A 24,954-nucleotide genomic window follows, 5' to 3' on the forward strand; every position below is an offset into this window, starting at 1 on the left:
TGTGCAGCAGCTTTACGTCGGGCTGGGTGGCACCAACGACTATACGTATAAGAACAGCACAGTACTAGAAATAAATGTTGAAATAGTGCCGACACCTGCACACGCCTCTCTGGAGAGCAAGAACCTCGCCCACTACAAGGCCCGAGAACTTATCGACCAGGCACCGGAAGACAAAGAAGAGATCAGTGGCAACATACCAAAATATCACTCAACACTGCAGACCCAATCCGAGAGCAATGGCTCATAACTCCGTAAGCAAGGAAGAAATGAAATGGCTTATACCACGTAAGGCAGTCACTACAAGCGCTCATAAAAGTGAAGCAAACACTGCATACATCCATTAAAATCACCTATACAACACAAAGAACAGCCACCCATACGTTTCAATAAACAACATGATTGCTACAATTAACCCATGGCCCTCCGTCCCCAGCAGCTGCAGAGCATCTGACCAAGGCGGCGGTCAGACCTGTAATGCAGCAGAGGGTGCTAAGAATATCTGCGTCCGGACAGGCCGCCAATGGAAACTGACCCTGTCAACCTTTAACAGCCGAACTCTGTCGAGTGAGGCTAGCTTAGCAGGACTCTGAGGAACTATCAGACATTGGGATATCATCGGCCATAGTGAGATTTGAAGAACTGGTGAGGCTTATACATTGCTGAGTAACGGCCATGTCATCTGCTATAGAGGTCGTCTCCCACGTAAGAAGCAATACGGGGTAGGATTCCTAATCCATAAGAACATAGCAGGCAACATTGACGAATTCTGCAGTATTAATGAGACGGTAGCTGTAGTCGAAATCAAACTTAATCAGAGGTATAGATTAAAGGTAGTACAAGCCTAAGCGCCTACATCCAGTCACGATGATGATGAACTAGGTCGGTTTTATGAAGATGTTGAATTAGCAATGAGAAAAGTGCAAACTCAGTATACTGTAGTAATGGGTGACTTCAATGCAAAATTGGGGATAAAGGAGGTTGGTGAACAAGCAGTTGGCAGCTACGGCGTCGATACTAGAAACGCTAGAGAATAGATGCTGGTAGAATTTGCAGAAAGGAACAATCTTCCAATAATAAACACCTTTTTCAGGAAGCGTAGAAAGTGTACCTGGAAAAGCCCTAATGGTGAAAGAAGAAATGAAATTGATTTCATATTTTCTATTGATCCCAGCATAGTGCAGGATGTACAAGTGATAGGTAGGGTAAACTGCAGTGATCATAAGTTAGTGAGCGCCAGCATTCACCTCAATCTCAAGAGAGAAAGAGTAAAATTGGTCAAGAAGAAACACCTCAACCTGGAGGCAGTAAGGGTATAAGCAGAGAAATTCAGGCTGGTACTTACAAACAAATATGCAGCCTTAGAATAGAGTGATGAACAGGACGTAGAGATGATGAATGAAACCGTAAGTAGGCTGGCTTCAGAGGCAGCAACTGAAGTTGCAGGTCAGGTATCAAGGCAACCAATTTACAAAAGACCTAATAAATAAACGACAAAGAATGAAAGTGTCCAACTCAAGAGATAAGATAGACTTCGAGGAACTATCAAAACTGATCAACAAAACAAAAATAAGTAATATTCAAGACTATAACGTGAGAAAGACTGAAGATGCCGTAAAGAAATGGAAATCAATGAGAAGGAAACTTGGCATAGGGCAAACCAAGATCTATGCACTGAAAGATAAGCAGGGTAATATCAGCAATCTTGAAGGTATAGTAAAAGCAGCAGAAGAATTCTATACTGACCTGTACAGTGCTAATTTCTAACCAATTAGAGCAAATAAACTTTTTACTTCTCCTCCTCTACCCAGAAGAGTCAGGATACCTCCATTACAAACAGTAATGAACAGGATACAGGAACTTCAATAACTAGTGTAGAGGTCAGAAAGGCCTTGCAAGACATGAAACGGGGAAAAGCGGCAGGAGAAGATTGAATAACAGCCGATTTGATCGAAGATGAAAAGCTGGTGGCTCTCTATAGGAACTGTCTATCAACTACAATGGTCCCAGAAAACTGGAAGTATGCAAACATTATACTAATCCACAAAAAAGGAGACATTGAAGAACTGGAACATTATAGGCCCGTTAGCTTACTCCCGGTACTGTACAAATAGTTACCAAAATAACCTCCAATAAAATAAAGACAACACTGGACTTTAGTCAACCAAGGGAACAGGCTGGCTTCAGGAAGGAATACTCAACAATGGATCACATCCATGTCATTAATCAGTTTATTGAGAAATCCGCAGAGTACAATAAGCCTCTCTCTGTGGCTTTCATAGATTACGAAAAGGCATTTGGTTTAATAGAGATACCAGTAGTCATAGAGGCATTACGTAATCAAGGATTACAGACCGCTTGCGTAAATACCTTGGAGAATATCTGCAGAGGTTTCACAGCTGCCTTCTTTCTACCCAAGAAAAGCACGGCGATACTTATAAATGGGTCACACAAGGAGACCCAATCTCTCCAAAGCTATTCACTGCGTGCTTGGAAGAAGTATTCAAGCTATTAAACTGGGAAGGCTGAGGAGTGAAGATCGACGGCGAATATCTCAGCAACCTTCGATTTGCCGATGACATTGTTCGATTCAGCAATAATGCAGACGAGTTACAACAAATGATTGAGTACCTTAATAGAGAGAGTAAGAGTGGGGTTGAAGATTAATATGCAGAAGACAATAATAATCATGAATACCCGAGCAAGCGAACAGGAGTTCGAGACCGCCAGTCAGCCTCTAGAGTCTGTGAAGGAGTACTTTTACCTAGGTCAATTAATCACAGGGAACCATGATCATGAGAAGGAAATTTATAGAAGAATAAAAATGTGTTGGACCGCATACGGCACACATTGTCAGCGCCTGACTGGAACCTTACCACTATTACTGAAAAGAAAGGTAAACAATAAATGCATTCTACCGCTGCTAACACATGGGGCAGAAACATGGAGGTCGACAAAAAAGCCTGAGAACAAGTTAAGGACCGCGCAAGGAGCGATGGAACCAAGATTGCTAGGCATAACGTTAAGAGAAAAAAAGATAGCGGTCTGGATCAGGGAGCAAACAGGTATAGCAGATATGCTAATTGACAGTAGGAGAAAAACATGGAGCTGGGCAGGTCATGTAATGCGCCGGTTAGATAGTTGTTGGACAATTCGGGTTACAGAATCGGTACCAAGAGAAGGGAAACGTAGTCGAGGACGGCAGAAGACTATGTGGGGCGATGAAACTGGTTCTGGTTCGAATCGGTTGGCGCAGGACAAGGGTAATTGGAGATCGCGGGAAAAGGCCTTCGTCCTGCAGTGGACATAAAATAGACTGATAATGATGATGAAAGAACAAGCTCAAAACAAGGATACGAACCGTCACTAAGGTATTGGATACCCCCCTCAGCAAATGTAGTGGTGGTTTTTGCAACAGCTTCGTTGGATACCCAGGTTGATATGGACCAATATTAGTTGATAAACGTCGGATCAAGTTCGATAAGACTGATGACCGATGAGGGTTGATAAGGGTTTATCCTTTTCGGATCAAGTTTCATAACATTGATAATTACAATGGGCTGTGTGAAGATGAGCGAGTGGTACAATGCTTACGCATAATTATACAACGCCCAAAGTAGTTTCTGCGTGAATTTTTTTCACCTATTGTTAACTAGAATATCGGCCATCCTCGTTTGTTCACTAATTCACACCGTTCTCTTCCCGTCTCTTAACGCTACATCTAACATTTTTCGTTCCATCGCTCTTTGCGCGGTAATGAAGTTGTTCTTGAGCTCCAAGTTCCTGTCCCATATGTTAGCACAGGCAGAATGTAATGGTTGTACACTTTTCCTTTCAATGTAAGTGGCAAGCTCGATGGCAGTATTTGGTAATGCATTCTGTATGTGCCCCAACCCATTTTTATTCTATGAATTTCCTTCTCATGATCCGACTCCCCTGTGATTAGTTGACCTAGGCAAACGTACTCCTTCAGACTCAAGAGGCTGACTGGCGGTCCTTAATTCTTGAATTAGTAAAGGCAAGGCGCAGAAGACCAGGACTCAAGAAGAAGAACACAAACGACAGGACCGGCGCCACTCGAGACTGGCAAGCCGAGCTTCTCTTGAGTCCCGGTCTTCTGCGCCTTGCCTTTACTAATTCAAGCATGAACCAACTAGTCCAAGCAAGAGTTTTACCTTAATTCTTCTTCACTTGCCAGGCTATTGAACATTACCTTTGTGGTCTGCATATTAATCTTACACCCCACTCTTACACTTTCTCGGTTAATGTTCTCAATATTTATTGTAATTCGTCCCCAGTGTTGCTCAACAAGACAACGTCATCTACAAACCTAAAGTTTCTGACATTGTCGCCGTTGATCCTCACTCCTAAGCTGTTCCAGTTTAATAGCTTGAATACTTATAAGCATGCAGTTAATATTATTGGAGAGTATGTCTCCTTGTTTCATCCCTTTCTTGATAGCTAACTTCTTGATAGGCATTTACTTACTGATATTCTAATTAGTTGAATCGGTTGCATGAATAGCCTCAAATAAAAATTTATTGATGAGCTGTGAAGACAATAATATAGAGGCAGCTGCATTAGGTCACAAACGCAGCGGTGCATCCATTGGCATCTCATCACGGTCACCGTCCACGAAATAAAACTAGAAAAATTCACGAACGAAAGATTAAAAACAACTAAAAGCAGCGACAACTGGGCACTTATATCGATGGTGATGAGAGCTGACTTACGTTAAATAATGCTGTGCTTCCTACGCTTACACTTCCCCGAAGAGGAATAAAATGCTTGCTGGGGATAAAGATTTCTCTGCTATAGAGACTTAAGCAATTAAAAAAGTAAGGATCGCACTGTAAAAATTTTCAGCTTTACGGTTTTACAGAAGGCGTTCGGTTGTCCCTTTACCTTCACGTTTAAGGAGCAAGAACAAATCGTGCGTATGGACCAATGAAAGTATCCTGTTAGCGGACTTTTTCTGGCAAGAATGATGATTGCTGTGACAAAGAACACGGACCGCCCTTTGGAAAAAACATTCGGAGCTTTCGCTTTCAAATTGTCCTGTCGGATATTTTGTTGGTGCCAAGGCTGTCATAATTATTGTAGTTTCAACCAGCTTTTTCTCGTCGCACATCTAGATGGATCTCGTTATCCTGTGCTATACATAGATAATTTCTATTGGCAGAAAGGCAGAGAGGTCGCCCTGAGTATGGCGCCACTAGCCTGCTACTTAACGCTGGGGAAGGGGTTTGGGGAAATAAGAAAGATCATTAAATGCGAAGAGGAAGGAGGGTGGTGGCATAGGGAACGCGATGCTGATGAGAGCTGCAGAGCATAGTTTTCGTTGCAACGTGCTGTTCTTTCAATTTTTTAAAACCCTTGACCGTAAGGGTGTCACCCATTGGATAAACAAACACTAAAATTTTTAGAGTACATTATATTGGGCCTGGTCAAGCTGCCTACCAGCAGCTTCATTTCCCTCTTTCCCTCAGCAATACTGTACGTTTGTGGCAATAAAGCATACATACATGCATGCATACAAATTGACACCCTGTAGTGGTGAACAAGCAGGAACCACTGTATAATAGAACAAATTAATGAAGTCCCTACCATCTTGCCCGAGTTTCATGCGCTCTAAGAATGAAAGAACCAAACCTTTTCTTGTGAAGGAAGAAATTAAAGCAACACTCATCTGACAACAATGATGGCGAGAAAGATCGGCAATCGTCAAATACATTGGACGCTTCAAGACGGTTCGGGAGTCGTTCATTCGCTACAGCAGATGAACGGAATGTACTGAGAGCGACCTTTTTAGACCACCCGAACAAAGTGACTACCTCTGGAGCGCCCCGAAAAGACGAAATGTGCATTAAGCATGAGCGGATCGGGGGGGGGGGGGGGTGATGTGCTGGGCCTAGAAACATTTCAGTGCCACCGTTATGGTGGATATTATGAAGCTTAGCCCATACTGAATTTGCACGGCCTAAAAATGTATTTTCGCTTCGTTTGTGCCACGCTAACTTCGTCTATAATGCTATAACCCGCTCGGGTACTTGGCTGAAGAAATGCTGTTAGTACAAGGAATACTTTGCCAGTGTAAATGTTCTTAATAGCACTGCAGCAAACTAAAGCATCGCTGTGAGAAGGGCTAAAAAGAAGGGCTAATGTCCTTAACATCATTGCAGCAGACTAGAGCAACGCTGTAGTAAGGGCTCAAACTGCTCTACGCGATGATACACTTGAAGGTGACATCATCGAGAAACTGGTCCGGAAATGTTTTTACGAAGATCAGTAGCGAAAATTATTTTTTCGCCATTTCTAACCGCCGTGGTTGCTTAATGGCTTTAGTTTTGCGCTGCTGAGCATGAAGTCACGGCATCGAATCCCGGCCACAGCGGCCGCATTTCGATGAGGTCAAAACGCAAAAACACCCGTGTACTTAAATTTGGGTGCACGTTAAGGAACCCCAGATGGTCAAAATTAATCCGGAGTCACCCACTACAGAATGCCTAATGATCAGATCATAGTTTTCGCACGTCAAACCACAATTCTTTTTGGCATTTATAAGCACAATAATATTGCTTTAACTGCAATAATTTGCACGTGATCGCGTACACAATTTTCGGTGTCTTAGTACAAAAAATAATATTCGTGCCACTTACCGCACTTTCAGCCACGTCGTCCGCAGCGAGGCCCCGACAGCATTCTGCCACTTTTACACGGCATTGCTCATGACCAGCCGTTGCCTTGGCGACCGAGCACAGTTAACCTGCATATAGCATACGCCTCCTCATTTTTCTACCAGAGTGGTCGTCGTTTCTGAAATCGTTATCACCTATCATAAACGCCGCATTTCGTACAATTCATTGACGCTTTCGTGCTATCAGCAATCTTCGTAGATCGCATGAAGTCGTTCTTCAAACTTTGAATCTTACACTGAATATCTGATGGCTTCAATCGCCGCGCTCTGCTTCGGTCAATGTGCACGCTATTGTGTCGGCAAGGCACGTACCCAGGAGGGGAGGGGGGGGGAACCGCCCTCCTCCCCCAAAATAAAGCAGCATACCCCCCCCTCCCTCCCCGCCCACGCCACCAGTCCTCACACACATTTCTAAAGCGCCGTCAAATCAATGTTGAGGCTTGACAGCTATTTAGCGGTCAACATTTGGTTTCCTTTTTTATGCCTTTTCAAAGGCGCCAGTTATCGGCATCTCTTGGGGTGTTAAGACCAGCTTTCTCATAGATTCGGTGCCCACGCGATTAACTCGAGATGCGTTCAGTTGTCAGCACTCCGCCGATTTTGGCGGAGCATCTTTTCCTGCTCCACGGAGTGACTCCCGCTCTGAATCCACTCCGACTCTCTCATTGGAACACCTTACTGCCGCCCTCACTCGGTCATGGGAACAAATGCATCACGTAACCGCACAAAAACAAGGGACAAAGAAGGAACACACAGGACAGGCGCGGCGCCTGTCCTGTGTGTTCCTTCTTTGTCCCTTGTTTTTGTGCGGTTACATGATGCATTCCAATAACGACCACCAACTAGCCCGCTTATCCATGTTAAATATTGGAACAAACTTGCTCCGAAACGAGCAGAAAAACTTGCTCCGACTCCGCCATTGGAATTCAACATAATTCTCGCCATGTTGTCCCTGCAAACTTCCTAATCTCATCCGCCCATCTAACTTTCTGCCGCCCCCTGCTATGTTTCCCTCCCATTGCAATCCAGTCCGTAACTACAATTATGAAACATCGTTCCAGCGCACAAATGAACAAGGACAAGAAGAGAAAGACAACATGAACGCCAGTAGAAAGTATATCGCTAAGTATGGACAGCTGGGCTAGTTGGTTGTGATTAGAGTTATGAAACATCGTTCCAGCGCACAAATGAACAAGGACAAGAAAAGAAAGACAACACGAACGCCAGTGAACAAAGGCAAGAAGAGAAAGACGACACGAACGATGTTTCATAATTCTAATCACAATCAACTAGCCCAGCTGTCCATACTTAACCAGTCCGTAACCCTTAATGACAATCGGTTATCTTCCCTCCTCATTACATGTCCTGCCCATGCCCCCCCCCCCCCATTTCGTTTTCTTGATTTCAACTAAGATGTCATTAACTCGCGTTCGTTCCCTCACCCAATTTGCTCTCTTCTTATCTCCCTCCCTTAAATGTTACACCCATCATTCTTCTTTCCATAGCTCGTTACGTCGTCCTCAATTTAAGTAGAACCCTTTTCGTAAGCCTCCAGGTTTCTGCCCCGTACGTGAGTACTGATCCTCTGTATTTCCGCGAGGCTGCAAATAATTGCAAATCATAGGATAGTGAGGGCTAGGATTCACCTTAATTTGAAGAGAGAAAGATTAAACTGGTCAAGAAGGAACAAGTCAACCTAGAGGCAGTAAGCGTAAAAGCAGACAAATTCAGGCTGGTACTTGCAAACAAATATGCAGCCTTAGAACAGAGAGATGAAGATGACATTGCGGAAACGAATGATACCGTAACAAGGCTGGCTTCAGAGGCAGCAATTGGAGTGGGAGGCAAGGCACCAAGGCAACCAGTAGGCAAGCTCTCCCAAGTAACTAAGGACCTAATAAAGAAACCACAAAGAATGAAAGCGTCCAACTGAAGAGTAACATAGAATTCACAGGAGTATCGAAACTGATCAACAAAGCGAAAATAAGTGATATTCAAAACTAACATGAGCAAGACTTAAGAAGCCATAAAAAATGGACGCAACCTGAAATCAGAGAGAAGAAAGCTTGCAATAGGACAAATCAAGTTGTATGCACTGAAAGAAAAGCAGGATAACATCATCAGCAATCTCGAAGTTATAGTAAATGCAACGGAATAATTCTCTACTCATCTGTACAGTACCCAGAGGACTCAGGAGAACTTCATTCGAAACAATAATGAATAGTATCCAGAAACTCCTCCTATAACCAGAGATGAGGTCAGAAGGGCGTTGCAAGACATGGAACGAGGAAGAGCGGCAGGAGAAGATGAAATAACAGTCGATTTAATCAAAGATGGAGGAAACACAATGCTTGGAAAACGGGCGGCTATTTATACGAAGTGTCTATCGACTGCAAGGGTCCCAGAAAACTGGAAGAATGGAAACATAATACTAATCCACATTAAGGTAGGCGTTAAAGAATTAAAAAATTATGGACCCATTAGCTTACTCCCAGTATTATATAAAATATTTACCAAGATGCATTTTAATAGAATAAAGGCAACACTGGACTTTAGCCAATCGAGGCAACATACTCTACAATGTGTCGAATCCATGTCATTAATCAGGTAATTGACAAATCCGCAGAGTACGATCAACCTCTCTATATGGCTTTCATAGATTACGAAAATGCATTTGATTCAGTAGAGATACCAGCAGTCATAGAGGCATTACGTAATCAACGAGTACAGAACGCTTACGTAAATATCTTGAAAATGTTTACAGAGATTTCACAGCTACCTTAATTCTACACAAGTAGGTACATACCTATAGAAAATGAGGTCAGACAGGGAGACAATCTATTCACTGCGAGGCGGGAAGAAGTATTCAAGCTATTAAAGTGGGAAGGCTTAGGAGTAGAGAGAGTGCGACAGTGGAGTTGAAGAGTAATATACAGAAGACGATGGTAATGATGAATAGCCGGGCAAGGGAAGAAGAATTCAAGATCGCAAGCCAGCCTCTAGAGTCTGAAGGAGTACGTTTACCAAAGTCAATTAATCACAAGAAACCCTGATCATGAGAAAGAAATTCATAGAATCAAAATAGCTTGGATCGCATACGGCTGACACTGTCAGCTCCTGACTGAAAGCTTACCGTTATCACTGAAAAGGAAGATATACAATCAGTGCATTTTACAGGTGCTGAAATATGGGGCAGATACTTGGTGAATGACAAAGGAGCTTGACAACAAGTTAGGGACCACGCAAAGAGCAATGAAACGAAGAATGCTAGGCATAACTTTAGGAAACAAAGAAAGCGGTTTTTTTCAGGGAGCAAACGGGTATAGACGCTATTCTAATTCACTTTAGGAGAAAACAATGGCACTGGGCAGGTCATGTAATGCGCACATTAGATAACCGCTGGACCATTAGGGTTACAAAATGGTTACCAAGAGAAGGGAAACGCAGTCGAGGACGGCAGAAGACAAGGTGGAGCGATGAAATTAGGAAATTCGTGGCCGCTACTTAGAATAAGTTGGCGCAGGACAGGGGTAATTGGAGATCGCAGGGAGAGGCCTTCGTCCTGTAGTGGACATAAAGCAAGCTGCTGCTGCTGCTGATGATGATGATGATGATGGCATTCTTCCAGTTATCTGGGACCTTTGAAGTCGTGAGAGATTTCGTATAAAGGGCCGCCAGCTTCACAAGCATGATGTCGCCTCCATCGTTGATTAAATCGACTGTTATTCCATCATCTCCTGCCGCTTTTCCCCGTTTCATGTCTTGCAAAGAGCTCCTAACTTCATCGCTATTTATAGAAGGAGCCTCTATTACCCGTTCTTTGCTACTTTGAATAGAGGTATCCAGTCTCCTCTGGGTACAGTACAGGTCAGTGTAGAATTCCTCCGCTGTTTTTACTGTGTCTTCAAAATTGCTGGTGATATTATCCTGCTTATCTTTCAGTGCATACATCTTGGCTTCTCCTATGCCAAGTTATCTGTCTGATTTCATTCTGCATCAATTTTTTACTGCTTCCTCAGTCTTTCTTACGTTCGTCATCATCAACATCATCATCATCATCAGCCTATTTTAGGTTTACTGCAGGACGAAGGCCTATCCCTGCGATCTCCAGTTACCCCTGTCCTGCACCAACCGATTCAAACTATAGCGCCCACGAATTGCCTCATTTCATTGCCCCACCTAGTTTTCTGCTACCTTCGAGCGCGCTTCCCTGCTCTTGCCACCTATTGTGTAACACTAATGGTCCGACGGTTATCTAACCTGTTCATTAAATGACCATTAAATTCTTTTCTCTCAATGTCAATTTGAATATCGGCTATAACCATTTGCTCTCTGATCCAAACCGCTCTATTTCTTTCTCTTAACGTTATGCCTAGCATTCTTCGTTCCATCGCTCTTTGCGGGGCTTTAACTTGTTCTCAAGCTTTTTTGTCAGGCTCCAAGTCTGTGCCCCATATGTCAGCACCGGTAAAATGCACTTATTGTACACTTTCCTTTTCAATGGTAATGGTAAGCTTCCAGTCAGGAGCTGACAATGTATGCCGTATCCGATCCAACCCATCTTTAATCTTCTATGAATTTCCTTTCAGGATCAGGGTTCCCTGTGACTAATTGACATAGGTAAATTGACCTAGGTGACTGGCGATCCTGAACTGTCGTCCCCTTGCTCGGCTATTAATTACTATCGTTCTCTTCGGCACAATTTTCTTCAACCCAACTCTTACACTCTCTATGTTAAGGTCTTCAATCATTTGTTGTAACTGGTCTGCAGTGTTGCTGAATCAAACAATGTCACTGGGAAACCGATGGTTTCTGAGATATTCGCCGTCGATCTTTGCTCTTATGCCTTACCACTTTTAGAGCTTAAATACTTCTTACAACCTCGCAGCGAATAGATTGTGTCTCCCTGTCTGACCTCTTTCTTTATAGGTATGTTCCTACTTGTGTAGAATTAAGGTAGCTGTGAAAGCTCTGTAGACATTTTGCAAGACAATTACGTAAACGGTCTGTACTCCTTGGTTACGTAATGCCTCTGACTGCTGGTATCTATACTGAATTAAATGCCTTTTCGTAATCTATGAAAGCCATATAGAGAGGTTGATTGTACTGTGCGGGTTTGTCGATTACCTGATTAATGACATGGATGCGATCCATTGTAAAGTATATCTTCCTGAAGCCAGCTTGTTCCCTTGGTTGGCTAAAGTCCAGTGTCGCCCTTATTCTAATGCCAGTTATCCTGAATATTTTATATAATACTGGGAGTAAGCTAATGGGCATATAATTTTTTAAATTCTTTAACGTCTCTCTTTTTGTGGATTAGTATAATGTTTACCTTCTTCCAGCTTTCTGGGGCCCTTGAAGTCTATAGACATTTGGTAGAGAGCCGCCAGTTTTTCAAGCATTATATCCCCTCCATCTTTTATTAAACAGGCTGTTATTCCCTCTTCTTCTGCCGCTTTTCCCCGTTTCATGTCTTGCAAGGCCCTTCTGACCTATAATCGCTAGTTACAGGAGGAGTTTCTGGAACATGATCTTTACTGCTCCGAATGGAGGTATCCTGACTCCTCTGGGTACTGTACAGGTCAGTATAGAATTCTTCCGCTGCTTTTACTATACCTTCGAAATTGCTGATATTACCCTGATTATCTTTCAGTGCATACATCATAGTTTGTCCTATGCCAAGTTTCCTTCTGATTTCAGGCTGCATCCATTCTTTATGGCTTCTTCAGTCTTTCTCATGTTATAGTTACGAATATCAGTTATTTTCGCCTTGTTGGTCAGTTTTCACACTTCCACGAATTCCATCTTATCTCGTGAGTTCGACACTTTCATTCTTTGTTGCTTCTTTATTAGATCCTTTCTTACTTGGGAGAGTGCCTACTGGTTGCCTTGGCGCCTTGCCTCCCACTTCAATTGCTACCTCTGGAGCAAGCCAAGTTACGGTTTCATACATTATCTATATGTCATCTTCATTTCTCTGTTCTAAGGCTGCATATTTGTTTGCAAGTACCAGCCTGAATTTGTCTGCTTTTACCTTTACTGCCTCTGGACTGATCTGCTTCTTCTTGACCAATTTTGCTCTTTCTTCAAATTGAGGTGAATCCTAGCCCTCACTAACCTATGATCACTGCACTTTACCTACCTATCACTTCTGCATCCTGCACTATGCTGGGATCAGCAGAAAGTATGAAGTCAATTTCATTTCTTGTTTCGCCATTAGGGCTTCTCCAGGTCCACTTTCTGTTGCTACGCTTCCTGAAAAAGTTGTTCATTATTCGACGCTCATTCCTTTGTGTGAATTCTACCAGCATCTCTCCTCTAGCATTCCTAGAATCGACGCCGTAGTTGCCAATTGCTTGTTCACCAGCTTGCTTTTTCCCCACTTTTGCATTGAAGTCACCCATTACTATGGTATACTCAGTTTGCACTTTTCTCATCGCTAATTCAACATCTTCATAAAAGTGATCTACTTCGTCATCATCGTGACTGGATGTTGTAGCGTAGGCTTGTACTACCTTTAATCTATACCACTCATTAAGTTTGATTACGACTACAGCTACCCGCTCATTATACTGTAGAATTCTTCAATGTTTCCCGCTATCCTTATGGATTAGGAATCCTACCCCGTATTGTTTCTTATCTGGGAGACCTTTATAGCAAAAGACATGGCCGTTAGTCAGCACTGTATAAGCCTCACCAGTTCTACTCTCACTACGGCCAATGATATCCCAAACCATGTCTGATAGTTCCTTAAAGGCGTCAAGCAAGGAGACAATTTCTGCAGTGCTATTCACTGCATGCTCAAGAGAAGTATTTAAGCTATTAGACGAAAGCCTTAGGAGTGAGGAATAATAGGGAATATCTCAACCTCAGCTTTGCAGATCATATTATCTTGTTCAGCAACACAGGAGATGAAACAAATGATTGAGCACGTTAAGCGAGAAAGTGTAAGAGTAGGGTTGAACATTATATAGCCGACAAAGGTAATAATAAATAGCCTGGAAAGACAAAAATTCATGATCGCAAGTCAAATCCTAGAAATTTACGGAATAAGAATGGGTTGGAGTGTGTACGGCGGCAATTGCCAAATCCTGAGGGGTGCTTATCAATGTCTTTGAAAATACAAGTCTGTAATCATTGCATTCCATTTGTAATTCCAGCAATATGTAACGTATCAAATAGGTGCTAAGCTCGTTTTTTTCTTATATCAATGATCATAACTTAGTCTATCAAGTTTTCTTTAACGGTTCTGTCTTGTATCGAGAATAAAGCACGCTCACAGCATAACAATTTTGGAATCAGATAACGCTATATTTCACTGGTGCTTCCAATGCAATGCAACGCAGTGATGAACCGCCTACAAGCTGGGCTGCCTATACTGCGGCTCGGCTATCGTTGCCGTGTGACTATATTCAGGACTCTATAATGCCCAACACCTGCCTTGAAGTTTCAAAACTGGCGTGCTCTGTCCCCATCTCATGTGCGCTTCTTCGATTTATACTTTTGCAAATGGGAAGGTCTAGAGCCTCAGCGGTTACATGGAGCAGCTTATTATTCCGAGATTCTGGAGGGGTATCGGCAGCCCCACAAGAAAAAAAAAGGTTTTCGCGTCGCATTCTGTCCTGGAGCTCTGCCTAATTTTTCAAGCCTCACATTTTTCTTGCTTAAGTTTTCAGCGCAGCTTTCCTACATCTTGTAATTCTCTTTGTAGGCCAGCGCTATTACACGGCCTCGCCTCTACCTGTCACTTATTTCGTTTGATTTACGCTAATCTACAATGACACGTGATTTATTTATTTCACATCGGTCTGCAGAGCCTTCGGAGCCTAACAGATTTCGTTCACACAGGCCAGTAACACTGTTTATCTTTTCTTTTTCATAGCGTGACTTAAGATTTTGTAGCATTATTGTAGGCGCATTTGTATCGCTATGACTGTATACGCAAGAACAGATTTATCGACTTCCTCTTCTAAATGCGCTTTCTACTCGGCATGCTTTTGTTAAAGATTTAAATTTGTCCTTATGCGGCCCCCGTCTTACCACACGCTTTTAAGCTCTCTGGCGTTTTAGACATAAACTTATCTTTATACCAGTCGTGTTAGTGCCCTCTTCTAGCCAGCTATCAATACACACGTAAAAGTGCCTGCATACTGCCTCCGGTTACAGTATATTTGTTATCTGGCTAACTTTGCAACGACAAAACTTTAAATGAAAGTACATTTTGTGGATGGCCCTTATCAACGTACACTGCGTGTTTGTTGCAAAATGGGAGCGCTCTTCGTAGTAAACCATTCGCGCACAAACTTTACTTAAAGTTAAGGTTTGCAGTGATATAAGTTTCAAGCCACGTTTGCGGACATTATGCTTACCAGTTTCGTCCACAATAAATCTGAAGTCGGTGTCGTCTGCGGTGACGCCACTCAAAACATGTTGATTCAACTCCTAGGGAACGGATGGAACCATCTGTCACGGCTGCGATGAACTGCGTGTTTTCGCCGTATCCTTGTCGATCACGGTATGTGGGCTGGTTCTTGCACTCTGGTATCCTCGTTTGCAGTGCGCTGCATCCCAAAGAAATGGAGGAAATGTGACCCATGGTATACGAAGCAGGCATACGAAATAGTGCTTCTAAGGTTACACGTGTCACAGCAGAGAAGCATCATCGTCATCATTTTCTGAATATGAAATGATCAGGTAAGCGCACAGATCGTGCTGAGGCATTAACGTCAGCGATCAAGGTGGCGCGCATGATGAAGATTGTATTTTTTGGTTATCAAATTCTTCTGAAATTCACCATCTCAAGTTCTCTGTCAGGGTATCCTAAAAACCCACAATACACTCAAAGTAGTATAATACATGGGCCATAATTAGTATCGCTACTTGTTGCCGGCCTAGTTGGTTCATACTTATTACAACGTAATCAGACGCAGAAGATTGCGAAGTAAGACCCCCAAGTACAGGAAACAAGTGTCTAAATACCAGACAGCTTCATTATTATAGTGAATGTGCCAGCGTATGCAAACATGTACGCGCACTGCAATCGGATCACGCAGGTAAAATTGTCACAATAGATGCTTGTTCTAGAAAACGGCAACGACAGTCAGAAATAACCAAAACATTTGTCACTGATGCGTTAGTGCAAGCAATACTGACACGTTCCGCAAGGCATGCTAACAATACTGCCGTGCACGTCAGTTGGCCAAGTAGTGCCCTTGTCTGCTCACTGCTTCGCTTGCTATTCAGCATCTGTGCTACCTTTGCGACAACATTGCAAGGGGGTCGTCAAACAACGTGTATGCAGCATCGAATTTCGTTCCCTTCTAGTAAATATTCTTTTGGAAGAGGAAGAAGTGTAGCTGCCGAGGCAAATCAGGTACAAGAACGGCTATCGCGGAAACTTTTTACGGCTTCGAAGACATCAGCAGCGATCACTGATACCGATGGGCGGCGCGACGGCACCAAGCGCTGTCGTTCGACTGCCATCGTGGCGGAGGGGCAAGGCAGCAACGGGGATGTGCAATCGTGGCAAGGGCCGCGATTACCGCAGCATGGCTTCGGAACCGACGAGCCTGGGAGCCAGCCTGGAGCCGCCAGGGTATCTTACATGCGACCACCAACACTGGTCCTGGAAGCGGCGAGGAAAGCAGGGAGCATGGCGGACGAAGCAAGCTGTGCGAAGAAGGTTAAAGTGGAAGATCAGATTGACCGCATGAATGAGAGAACATCGACCCTTAGCGAAGAGGAGGACACTGAATGTGTTGAGGAGGGTGATCCTTTCACTCTTGTGACATAAAGGGAGGTTTGAGGGAATTCCTGCGGTATTCCGACCGACTGAACAAGTGAAAACGTTTTGGAAAGTGAGCCCAAATGTTGTAGCCTCAGAAATCGTTGCGCTAGCAAAAGAGAAAGTAGGTTTTTTCCCAGTGAACAAAGACGTAAGTTTCTCGGTCACTGAGTTCACTCGCCTCAGCCAAGTGTTTGTTATATGTACAGGTGGCTGGCGTACTAGTGAAGCCATTTATTCCGGAGTTATACATACGAAATGTTGGAAAAATCATAAGCGTACCTCTAGAATATACAGAAAGACAGTTAACAAAATATTTAAGATAGGCAGGAGTGACATCAGCTAGACGCCAGACCCGTTACATACGTCAAGAAGATGGCACCGTGGAAGCGGGCCCTGTTAAAAGTGTAATTTTGCAATTTCACTATGACCGACCAATACCAGAGCGAGTGTATCTTGAATTCACTAGCCATCCAGTCGAGGAATATCTGGGGCCAGCCAGACGCTGCTACAACTGCCAGAGATTTGGTCACTTAGCGAAAAACTGCGGAGGAACAAGGCGCTGCCAAATATGTGCAGAAGACCACCATCACAATGACTGCAAGTCTATAAGACAACCGAAGTGCGCGAATTGCAACGGGCCCCACACTGCATCATTTTCTGGATGCCCGCAGAACCAAGCGGCCTCTCTTCAATACCAACACGACATTATCCATGGCCGCACACAACAGCGGGGTGCACCGGAAGCAAAAGTGAGTACGATGAACCCAGCGCAACCACCTCGACCGCAAGCGGCTAAGCATCAGGACACTTCTAGGCAATATGCAACAGTTGCAGGGGCGCCACAACACCGAGGGCAAAGTTGTGGGACATCACCAAGCCAACATCAAGCTCCAGAAGTTCAGGAGGGATCTCGTCAGAATAGCAACCACATGGCTAACATGCGACGGAATACAAGCACCCAAAACCAGTAAGTAACGAAACAGACGAAATCCTCTGTGGCTAGTGCTGAACTTGTCGTCCCAATGTTCCCTGCTTTTTAAAGCAGGGAACATTGGGATACTTGCCGCGATTCCAGAGGCCAGTAACCTCCCCGAGGTCAAGGCCGTATTGTCGATGGAACAAGTGATATTGCAAAGCACTACATCAGCCACTGCGCAGGCGGGGCATCAATTATTGCTAAAAAAATGTCATATTCCAGTGGAATGCGAATAATCTTCGCTCTGAGTGTGCGAATTTTAGAAAACTGGTGGCTCAGTTCTTTCCAGTGTTACGTATTACAGAGGCCGGTGTAGAAAACACTTTAAGACTAGCTAACTACGTTGTTTATACGTCCTCTCGATCTTCAAGAGTAAGCAGAGCGATCACTGTGTTCGAAGAGACCTGCCGTCAGACTTAAGTGCCGCAGCGTCAGAAATCCCAGAATACGTAGCATGTGTCGATTTGGCCGAGTAAATATCACTGTAGTCAGTGCTCATCTAGAACCCTCTACAAATATTTCACTTTACACATTGACGAGCCTCCTTCAGAAATACACAAAAGATGTAATATTTTGCGAGGATTTCAATGCGCACCATGCCACGTGGGAAAACGCCTACTGTGACCGTCGTAGAAATGACTTAGAAAAGGCAATTCATAAGAGTGGTTTGTGTTTGTTGAATGACGGCTGTGACGTTCCTACGGGACTTTGATTACTCCAGCTGCCAGGACCTCGCGTTCTGCTCAAACGATATTGCATGCGGAGTGACACGGAGAACAGACATTGAAACAAGGGGTCGCGATCATTTTCTCATTGTAATACAGCATTCCAGACTACGATTTTCGACTTGCACTCTGCAATGATAACAAATTGGCAGGCATTTGGATATCACATTACACGTCAAGCTGATTCGGTCAGTGGTACAGTCTATTATTGCTTATAGAAGAGAAATTAAACCTCTGTTCAAAGTTTGTTCAGATTCCTGAAGGTTGCGCTTGTGTAGTCTCTGAATGCGAAAGGCTCAAAGCTATACGGCGCAGAGCTGAAATATCGACGAACAGGCCTTACTGATTACCGAGAACGATTACCGAGAACGTCAAAAGATGCATAATCGTATGGGTCGGCAGCTGGAGCACCTAGATAGAAAGCGCTGGCAGGAATTCTGCACTTCACTTACTCCCCTTACACCCGAATCAAAATTATCGAATGTTATGTGCTCTTTTAATGGGCGAGTAATGCACCAACAACCATTCAGAGCTCTAGCTTCAGTCCAGAAAGTACCGGAAACGACCGTTGCAAACGAGTTCTCTCACCTTATTACACGCCCAAGTGCAGCAGTAAACACACCTGAATACAGTAACTCTGTCTAAGAAGTCAAAGCAGCAATCAATTTTTCTATCAATAGACATCATCATAACCTAGATCAGCCGTTTTCATTAGAACTAAAGAAAGCAATTTTATCGTGCCGCCAGAGGACAGCAGCTGGACCTGACGGGGTCACATATACTGCACTGAAAAGCCTGGGTCCTACGGCCACAAAAACTTTGTTGAAATTACTGAACTATGCGTATACCGGAATGTCTTCCTCCTTCCTGGAAAATTGCACGAGTGGTTCCGATAATAAAACCATGCAGAACTATATCGCTAGATTCTTTCCACCCTGTAAGTCTGACAAGTTGCTTATGTAAGCATATGAAAAAAATGAAAGACGCTAGGCTGCAGTCGTGGACAGAATGCACCAATGCACTACCCGAAAATATGGTGGGCTTCCGCAGGCGCCGGTGTACGATGGATGCTGTTTTAGATCTTGTCACACACGTAGATCATGAGAAGACCTGTGGAAGAATCACTAGTACAGTGTTTCTAGACATAAAGCGCGCATTTGACACAGCCTGCCACGCTCCCGTACTCCATGGGTTAATTCAGTTGGGCATAGTTGGCCAAACACTGAGATGAATTGCGGATTTCTTAAGAGACAGGAAAGTCTTCATTGAAACAGTTGATGGCAAAAGCACAGAGCATAAAGTGAAGCATCATACAAGATGCGGACGTGCTCAGCAAGGTGCGCTGCAGTGACCATAGGATGGTAAGAACTCGAATTAGCCTAGACCTGAGGAGGGAACGGAAGAAACTGGTATATAAGAAGCCGATCAATGAGTTAGCGGTAAGAGGGAAAATAGAGGAATTCCAGATCAAGCTACAGAACAGGTATTTGGCTTTAACTCAGGAAGAGGACCTTAGTGTTCAAGCAATGAACGACAATCTTGTTGGCATCATTAAGGAGTGTGCAATAGAAGTCGGTTGTAACACCGTTAGACAGGAAACCAGTAAGCTATCGCAGGAGACGAAAGATCTGATCAAGAAACGCCAATGTATGAAAGCCTCTAACCCTACAGCTAGAATAGAACTCGCAGAACTTTCGAAGTTAATCAACAAGCGTAAGACAGCTGACATAAGGAAGTATAATATGGATAGAATTGAACATGCTCTCAGGAACGGAGGAAGCCTAAAAACAGTGAAGAAACTAGGAATTGGCAAGAATCAGATGTATAGGTTAAGAGACAAAGCCGGCAATATTATTACTAATATAGATAAGCTAGTTCAAGTAGCTGAGGAGTTCTATAGAGATTTATACAGTACCAATGGCACCCGCGACGATAATGGAAGGGAGAATAGTCTAGAGGAATTCGAAATCCCACAGGTAACGCCGCGGAAGAAGTAAATAAAGCCTTGGGAGCTATGCAAAGGGGGAAGGCAGCTGGGGAGGATCAGGTAACAGCAGATTTGTTGAAGGATGGTGGGCAGATTGTTCTAGAGAAACTGGCCACCGTGTATACGCAATGCTTCATGAGTTCGAGTGTACCGGAATCTTGGAAGAATGCTAACATAATCCTAATCCATAAGAAAGGGGACGCCAAAGAATTGAAAAATTATAGACCGATCAGTTTACTGTCCGTTGCCTACAAAGTATTTACTAAGGTAATTGCAAATAAAATCAGGAACACCTTAGACTTCCGTCAACCAAAGGACCCGGCAGGATTCCGTAAAGGCTACTCAACAATAGACCATATTCACACTATCAATCAGGTGATAGAAAAATGTGCAGAATATAACCAACCTTTATATATAGCTTTCATTGATTACGAGAAAGCGTTTGATTCAGTCGAAGCCTCAGCAGTCATGGAGGCATTGCGGAATCAGGGTGTAGACGAGCCGTATGTAAAAATACTGAATGATATCTATAGCGGCTCCACAGCCACCGTAGAGAAAGCAACAAAATCCCATTAAAGAAAGGTGTCAGGCAGGGAGATGCGATCTCTCCAATGCTCTTCACAGCGTGTTTACAGGTGGTATTCAGAGACCTGGATTCGGAAGAATTGGGGATAAGAGTTAATGGAGAACACCTTAGTAACTTGCGATTCGCCGATGATATTGCCTTGCTTAGTAACTCAGGGGACGAACTGCAATGCATGCTCACTGACCTGGAGAGGCAAAGCCGAAGAGTGGGTCTAAAAATTAATCTGCAGAAAACTAAAGTAATGTTTAACAGTCTCGGAAGAGAACAGCAGTTTACAATAGGTAGTGAGGCACTGGAAGTGGTAAGGGAATACATCTACTTAGGACAGGTAGTGACTGTGGATCGGGATCATGAGACTGAAATAATCAGAAGAATAAGAATGGGCTGGGGTGCGTTTGGCAGGCATTCTCAGGTCATGAACAGCAGGTTGCCGTTATCCCTCAAGAGAAAAGTTTATAACAGCTGTGTCTTACCAGTACTCACGTACGGGGCAGAAACCTGGAGGCTTACGAACAGGGTTCTCCTTAAATTGAGGACGACGCAACGAGATATGGAAAGAAGAATGATAGGTGTGACTTTAAGGGATAAGAAAAGAGCAGATTGGGTGAGGGAACAAACGCGAGTTAATGATATCTTAGTTGAAATCAAGAAAAAGAAATGGGCATAGGCAGGACACGTAATGAGGAGGAAAGATAACCGATGGTCATTAAGAGTTACGGAATGGATCCCAAGGGAAGGGAAGCGTAGCAGAGGGCGGCAGAAAGTTAGGTGGGCGGATGAGATTAAGAAGTTTGCAGGGACAACATGGCCACAATTAGTACATGACCGGGGTAGTTGGAGAAGTATGGGAGATGCCTTTGCCCTGCAGTGGGCATAACCAGGATGATGATGATGATGATGATGATGATGATGATGATGATGATGATGATGATGATGATGATGATGATGATGATGATGATGATGATGATGATAAAGTGAATCAAGGTGATCCGCAGGGTAGTGTGCTCAGTCCATTTCTGTGTAACTACGTTATGGCTGAATTATCCCATATCCTGCCTGCTATACCTTTACTTATTCACTATATGCAGGCGACTTGTGCATATGGGCATCTGATTCGAGTGCTCAAGCCGTTCAGCAAAAGCTATCACCTGGGCTAGCACTAATTAATGATTTTTGAAAGGCAGAAGTATGATTTCACATGAGAAAACTGCTATACTTTCTTTTACAGGGAAATGCCTCAAGAGATGCCAGCTCGTGCTAGACTCTCAGCGTCTGCAACTCGTGCGACAACACAAATTCTTGGGTATTATCATAGACCGACGGCTACCACGGGCTCCCCAAATAAAAGCATTAGAGGGGAAAGCCAACCCTCTAATCAACATTCTCCGTCTATTTGCTGGAGTGAGATGGGTTAGTTCAACCTCTTCCTTATTACGCATTCACTCGGCAATCATTAGACAAAGAATAGCATACGCTGCTCCTCTGCTGCATGGAATATCCTGTAATCTAGAGGAAACAATTCAAAGATTGCTGGCCAGAAGCCTTCGCATATGTATTGGTGTTCCGCGTGCATCTGCTGTGCTTTGGTAATTGCCGAGTCTCGTCAACCAACTTTTCATGCACTAAGATTTACGGAAGCGTGTCGTCACTTTTTTCGTTTGGCTACACAACACGCTAATCATACACTACGCCAGGACCTTCAGGATAGAACCGCTGCACGCATACATGAAGAAATACGGCGGTGCAAAAACTTCCTGCCTGCTTACAAATGATGGCCTACTTGCGCAACTCATCCCCCATGGCGACTAACAATTCCAGAAATAGTCACTTCAATTCCTGGAGTAGGTTGCAGATGTGAAATGCCCATAGTTGCGATAAAGCAATTAACTTTATCACGTCTTTACACTAAGTACGTAGATCGCATTCACGTGTATACCGATGGCTCATGCTGAAAACAAAGCTCTACATCTGCGTTTTATGTACCTGCATACCAAGAGAAAAGGAGCATATAAACTTTGCCACTCTACAACGTCGACAACTGCAGAACTTTACGCAATACTTTCTGCTTTACGTTACATATGTCAGCAATCAGAACCCCTTCGTTGGCTAATTCTAAGTGACTCACAAGCCTCATTGCTGTGCTTAAAAGAAATCCGGTTGAGAAAAGCTAACAGCCCATTGACATACGAAATACAGAAGACATATGCCATAACGAAAGATCTACGACACGACATAACTTTCCAGTGGATTCCAAGTCACTGTGAAATCATGGGAAATGTAACAGCTGATAGCACGGCACGTGCAGCACATCAAGAGAATGAATAATCATTAATTCGTCAAGCGGCGAGTGAAGCGCGATGTCTACTGAACAAACTATGGGGTAGATTGTCCAAGGAAACTTGGTTCATAAATGATGCGCAGAACTCTCAACTGTATAATATAGATCCTGGAATAGAATTGAATATTCCGTTTAAAATTAGTCTATCTGCTGAAACAACAGTTCATGGGCTTTGAATAGCCACTGTTTATACTAAAATCTTCCTGTATAGGATAAATAAACTAACAGTGCTAGATGCTCATGTGAAGAGGCTGAAGATATAGAACACCTTCTTGTACACTGTAAAAATCACGATTCTCGCCGCAAGAATCTCTCGAAAAAATTACGTGCCTAGGAAAAATTTTAGCTCCATTGCTAACAGAAAAACTTTATTCCATCGCTGCGTGCGCCTTGTACAATTTTTGGAGGAATCAAACATCGCAAAAAATACTGTCAAACAGCAGTTATAGCTCGCATTGTTCATATTGACAGGCACCCTTAATTACATGTTCATTGTGTATTCGTGTTCATGAAGCATTCGTATTGCATTTAGAGTGCGGTATGCAAATGTCCAACATCTTATGCGTGAATGTCTTGGTTTTTTGAACATTCATGCTGTGTGAACTCATGTGTTGCGTATGCACATTTCGGTTTTGTGAGCGTGTATGCTATGTGACCTATCTTATTGTGCGGTTATTTATTTACATTGCATACTGATACTTAGTACGTGAATGTTTGTTCATGTGTTTATTTGTCCAGTTTGGTGATGACAGCTTTCCGACGATAACTGTCACGCTAGAGAAGAGGAGTAGCCGGCGCCACACATAGGTTCCAACCTCTCCTGAAATACATTTATTCAAAAAAAGTTTTAATAAAGACCTTTCAAATTCTCTGTATCGCAAGCTAAAATAGTTGAAGAGCATTTTTAACGTTTGCGTGATATATCTCTAAGAAAACGCTACAGTGTGTGGAATCGGGTAAGTGGCTTATGCCCACTGACAACGCACTCAGTGTGCAGCACAACCCGACAAACATGGGATGACAAAGCTGACTTACCTCACCCTGTCTGCTCCACTTAATTCGCTTCTTGCGAATTCTCGTCTCCAAACTGGCGCGATAACTTCACGGTCAGGATGTGGAAGATGGAGATGATGCGTAGGAAGCGATGAGGATGACGAGTCTGCAAGAGTTTCACAAGAGCTTTGAACAAAGAATAAAATAGTGGAAAAAGTCCATTGCTTTGCTGAGAACGCAGTTTGAAAGCGATCGATGTTAGGAAGTATTAGAAAGGTAGGCACTTAATTAAATAAGAAAAGGCACCACTGGGTGTTTTTGCGGTATTCAGATCTACAGTAGTGCGCGTAGCATAAGGTGACTTCTCTGATGCAAATCCCTGACGTTACAGGTGACGCTTTTTCCTAACCTGATATTACGTCGCGTTGTTTAGTCTACTATTACACCACAATTAGCACGTCGTGCTTCTTTAATTCATTTTACTGATTCTGAGCACTTGTATAAGGCGGTCTTCCTGCTTCCGTTCTGATGTTTCCATCCTTAACAGTATGCCCACTTCACATACTAGTAACTCCCTTCTCCCCTACGCTAGTAAATTCAGCTGTTTATGCCCACACAATATTGCAAATACTGACTTCTATATTTCACACCAGACATACACTGGCACACAGAGAAGCAGGCATAAAGTTGTCTCCTCAATGAGGCACCATGCATACCCGAATGAAAAGATGAGGAAGGCACATCACATCATACACAGAACATGAGAGTTAAAATCTCGCAGTTGATACAATATTTCACACAGCTTTCACAGCCTCAAGTCGAGTTCAAGCTGGACCTTTCGGAGAAATGTGGAAGTGTCATGTTTTAA

At 43.4% G+C, this 24,954-nt stretch overlaps 1 protein-coding gene across 22 annotated transcripts in view; it reads right to left on the bottom strand.

The window, feature by feature from the left end:
* The window catches only part of LOC142560005 (uncharacterized), a 161,441-nt gene that overhangs the window by 113,330 nt on the left and 23,157 nt on the right, over positions 1-24,954 (bottom strand). For 13 of the 22 annotated variants that reach the window (XR_012823281.1, XR_012823280.1, XR_012823283.1 and 10 more), the window contains exon 2: positions 24,129-24,252. Coding sequence is in view for 1 of the 22 variants with exons in the window: in XM_075671745.1 (XP_075527860.1) it covers positions 15,064-15,255; positions 24,129-24,252 (316 nt within the window). In the remaining 21 variants the exon portion in view is untranslated. Of the gene's footprint in view, positions 1-6,656; positions 6,764-15,063; positions 15,256-24,128; positions 24,253-24,954 lie in introns of all 22 variants that reach the window. The other 9 variants (XR_012823290.1, XR_012823289.1, XR_012823288.1 and 6 more) reach the window with 2 other exon arrangements.

The sequence above is a fragment of the Dermacentor variabilis genome, chromosome 10 (genome assembly GCF_050947875.1).
Source record: "Dermacentor variabilis isolate Ectoservices chromosome 10, ASM5094787v1, whole genome shotgun sequence".
In the NCBI taxonomy this organism is placed as follows: Eukaryota; Metazoa; Arthropoda; class Arachnida; order Ixodida; family Ixodidae; genus Dermacentor; species Dermacentor variabilis.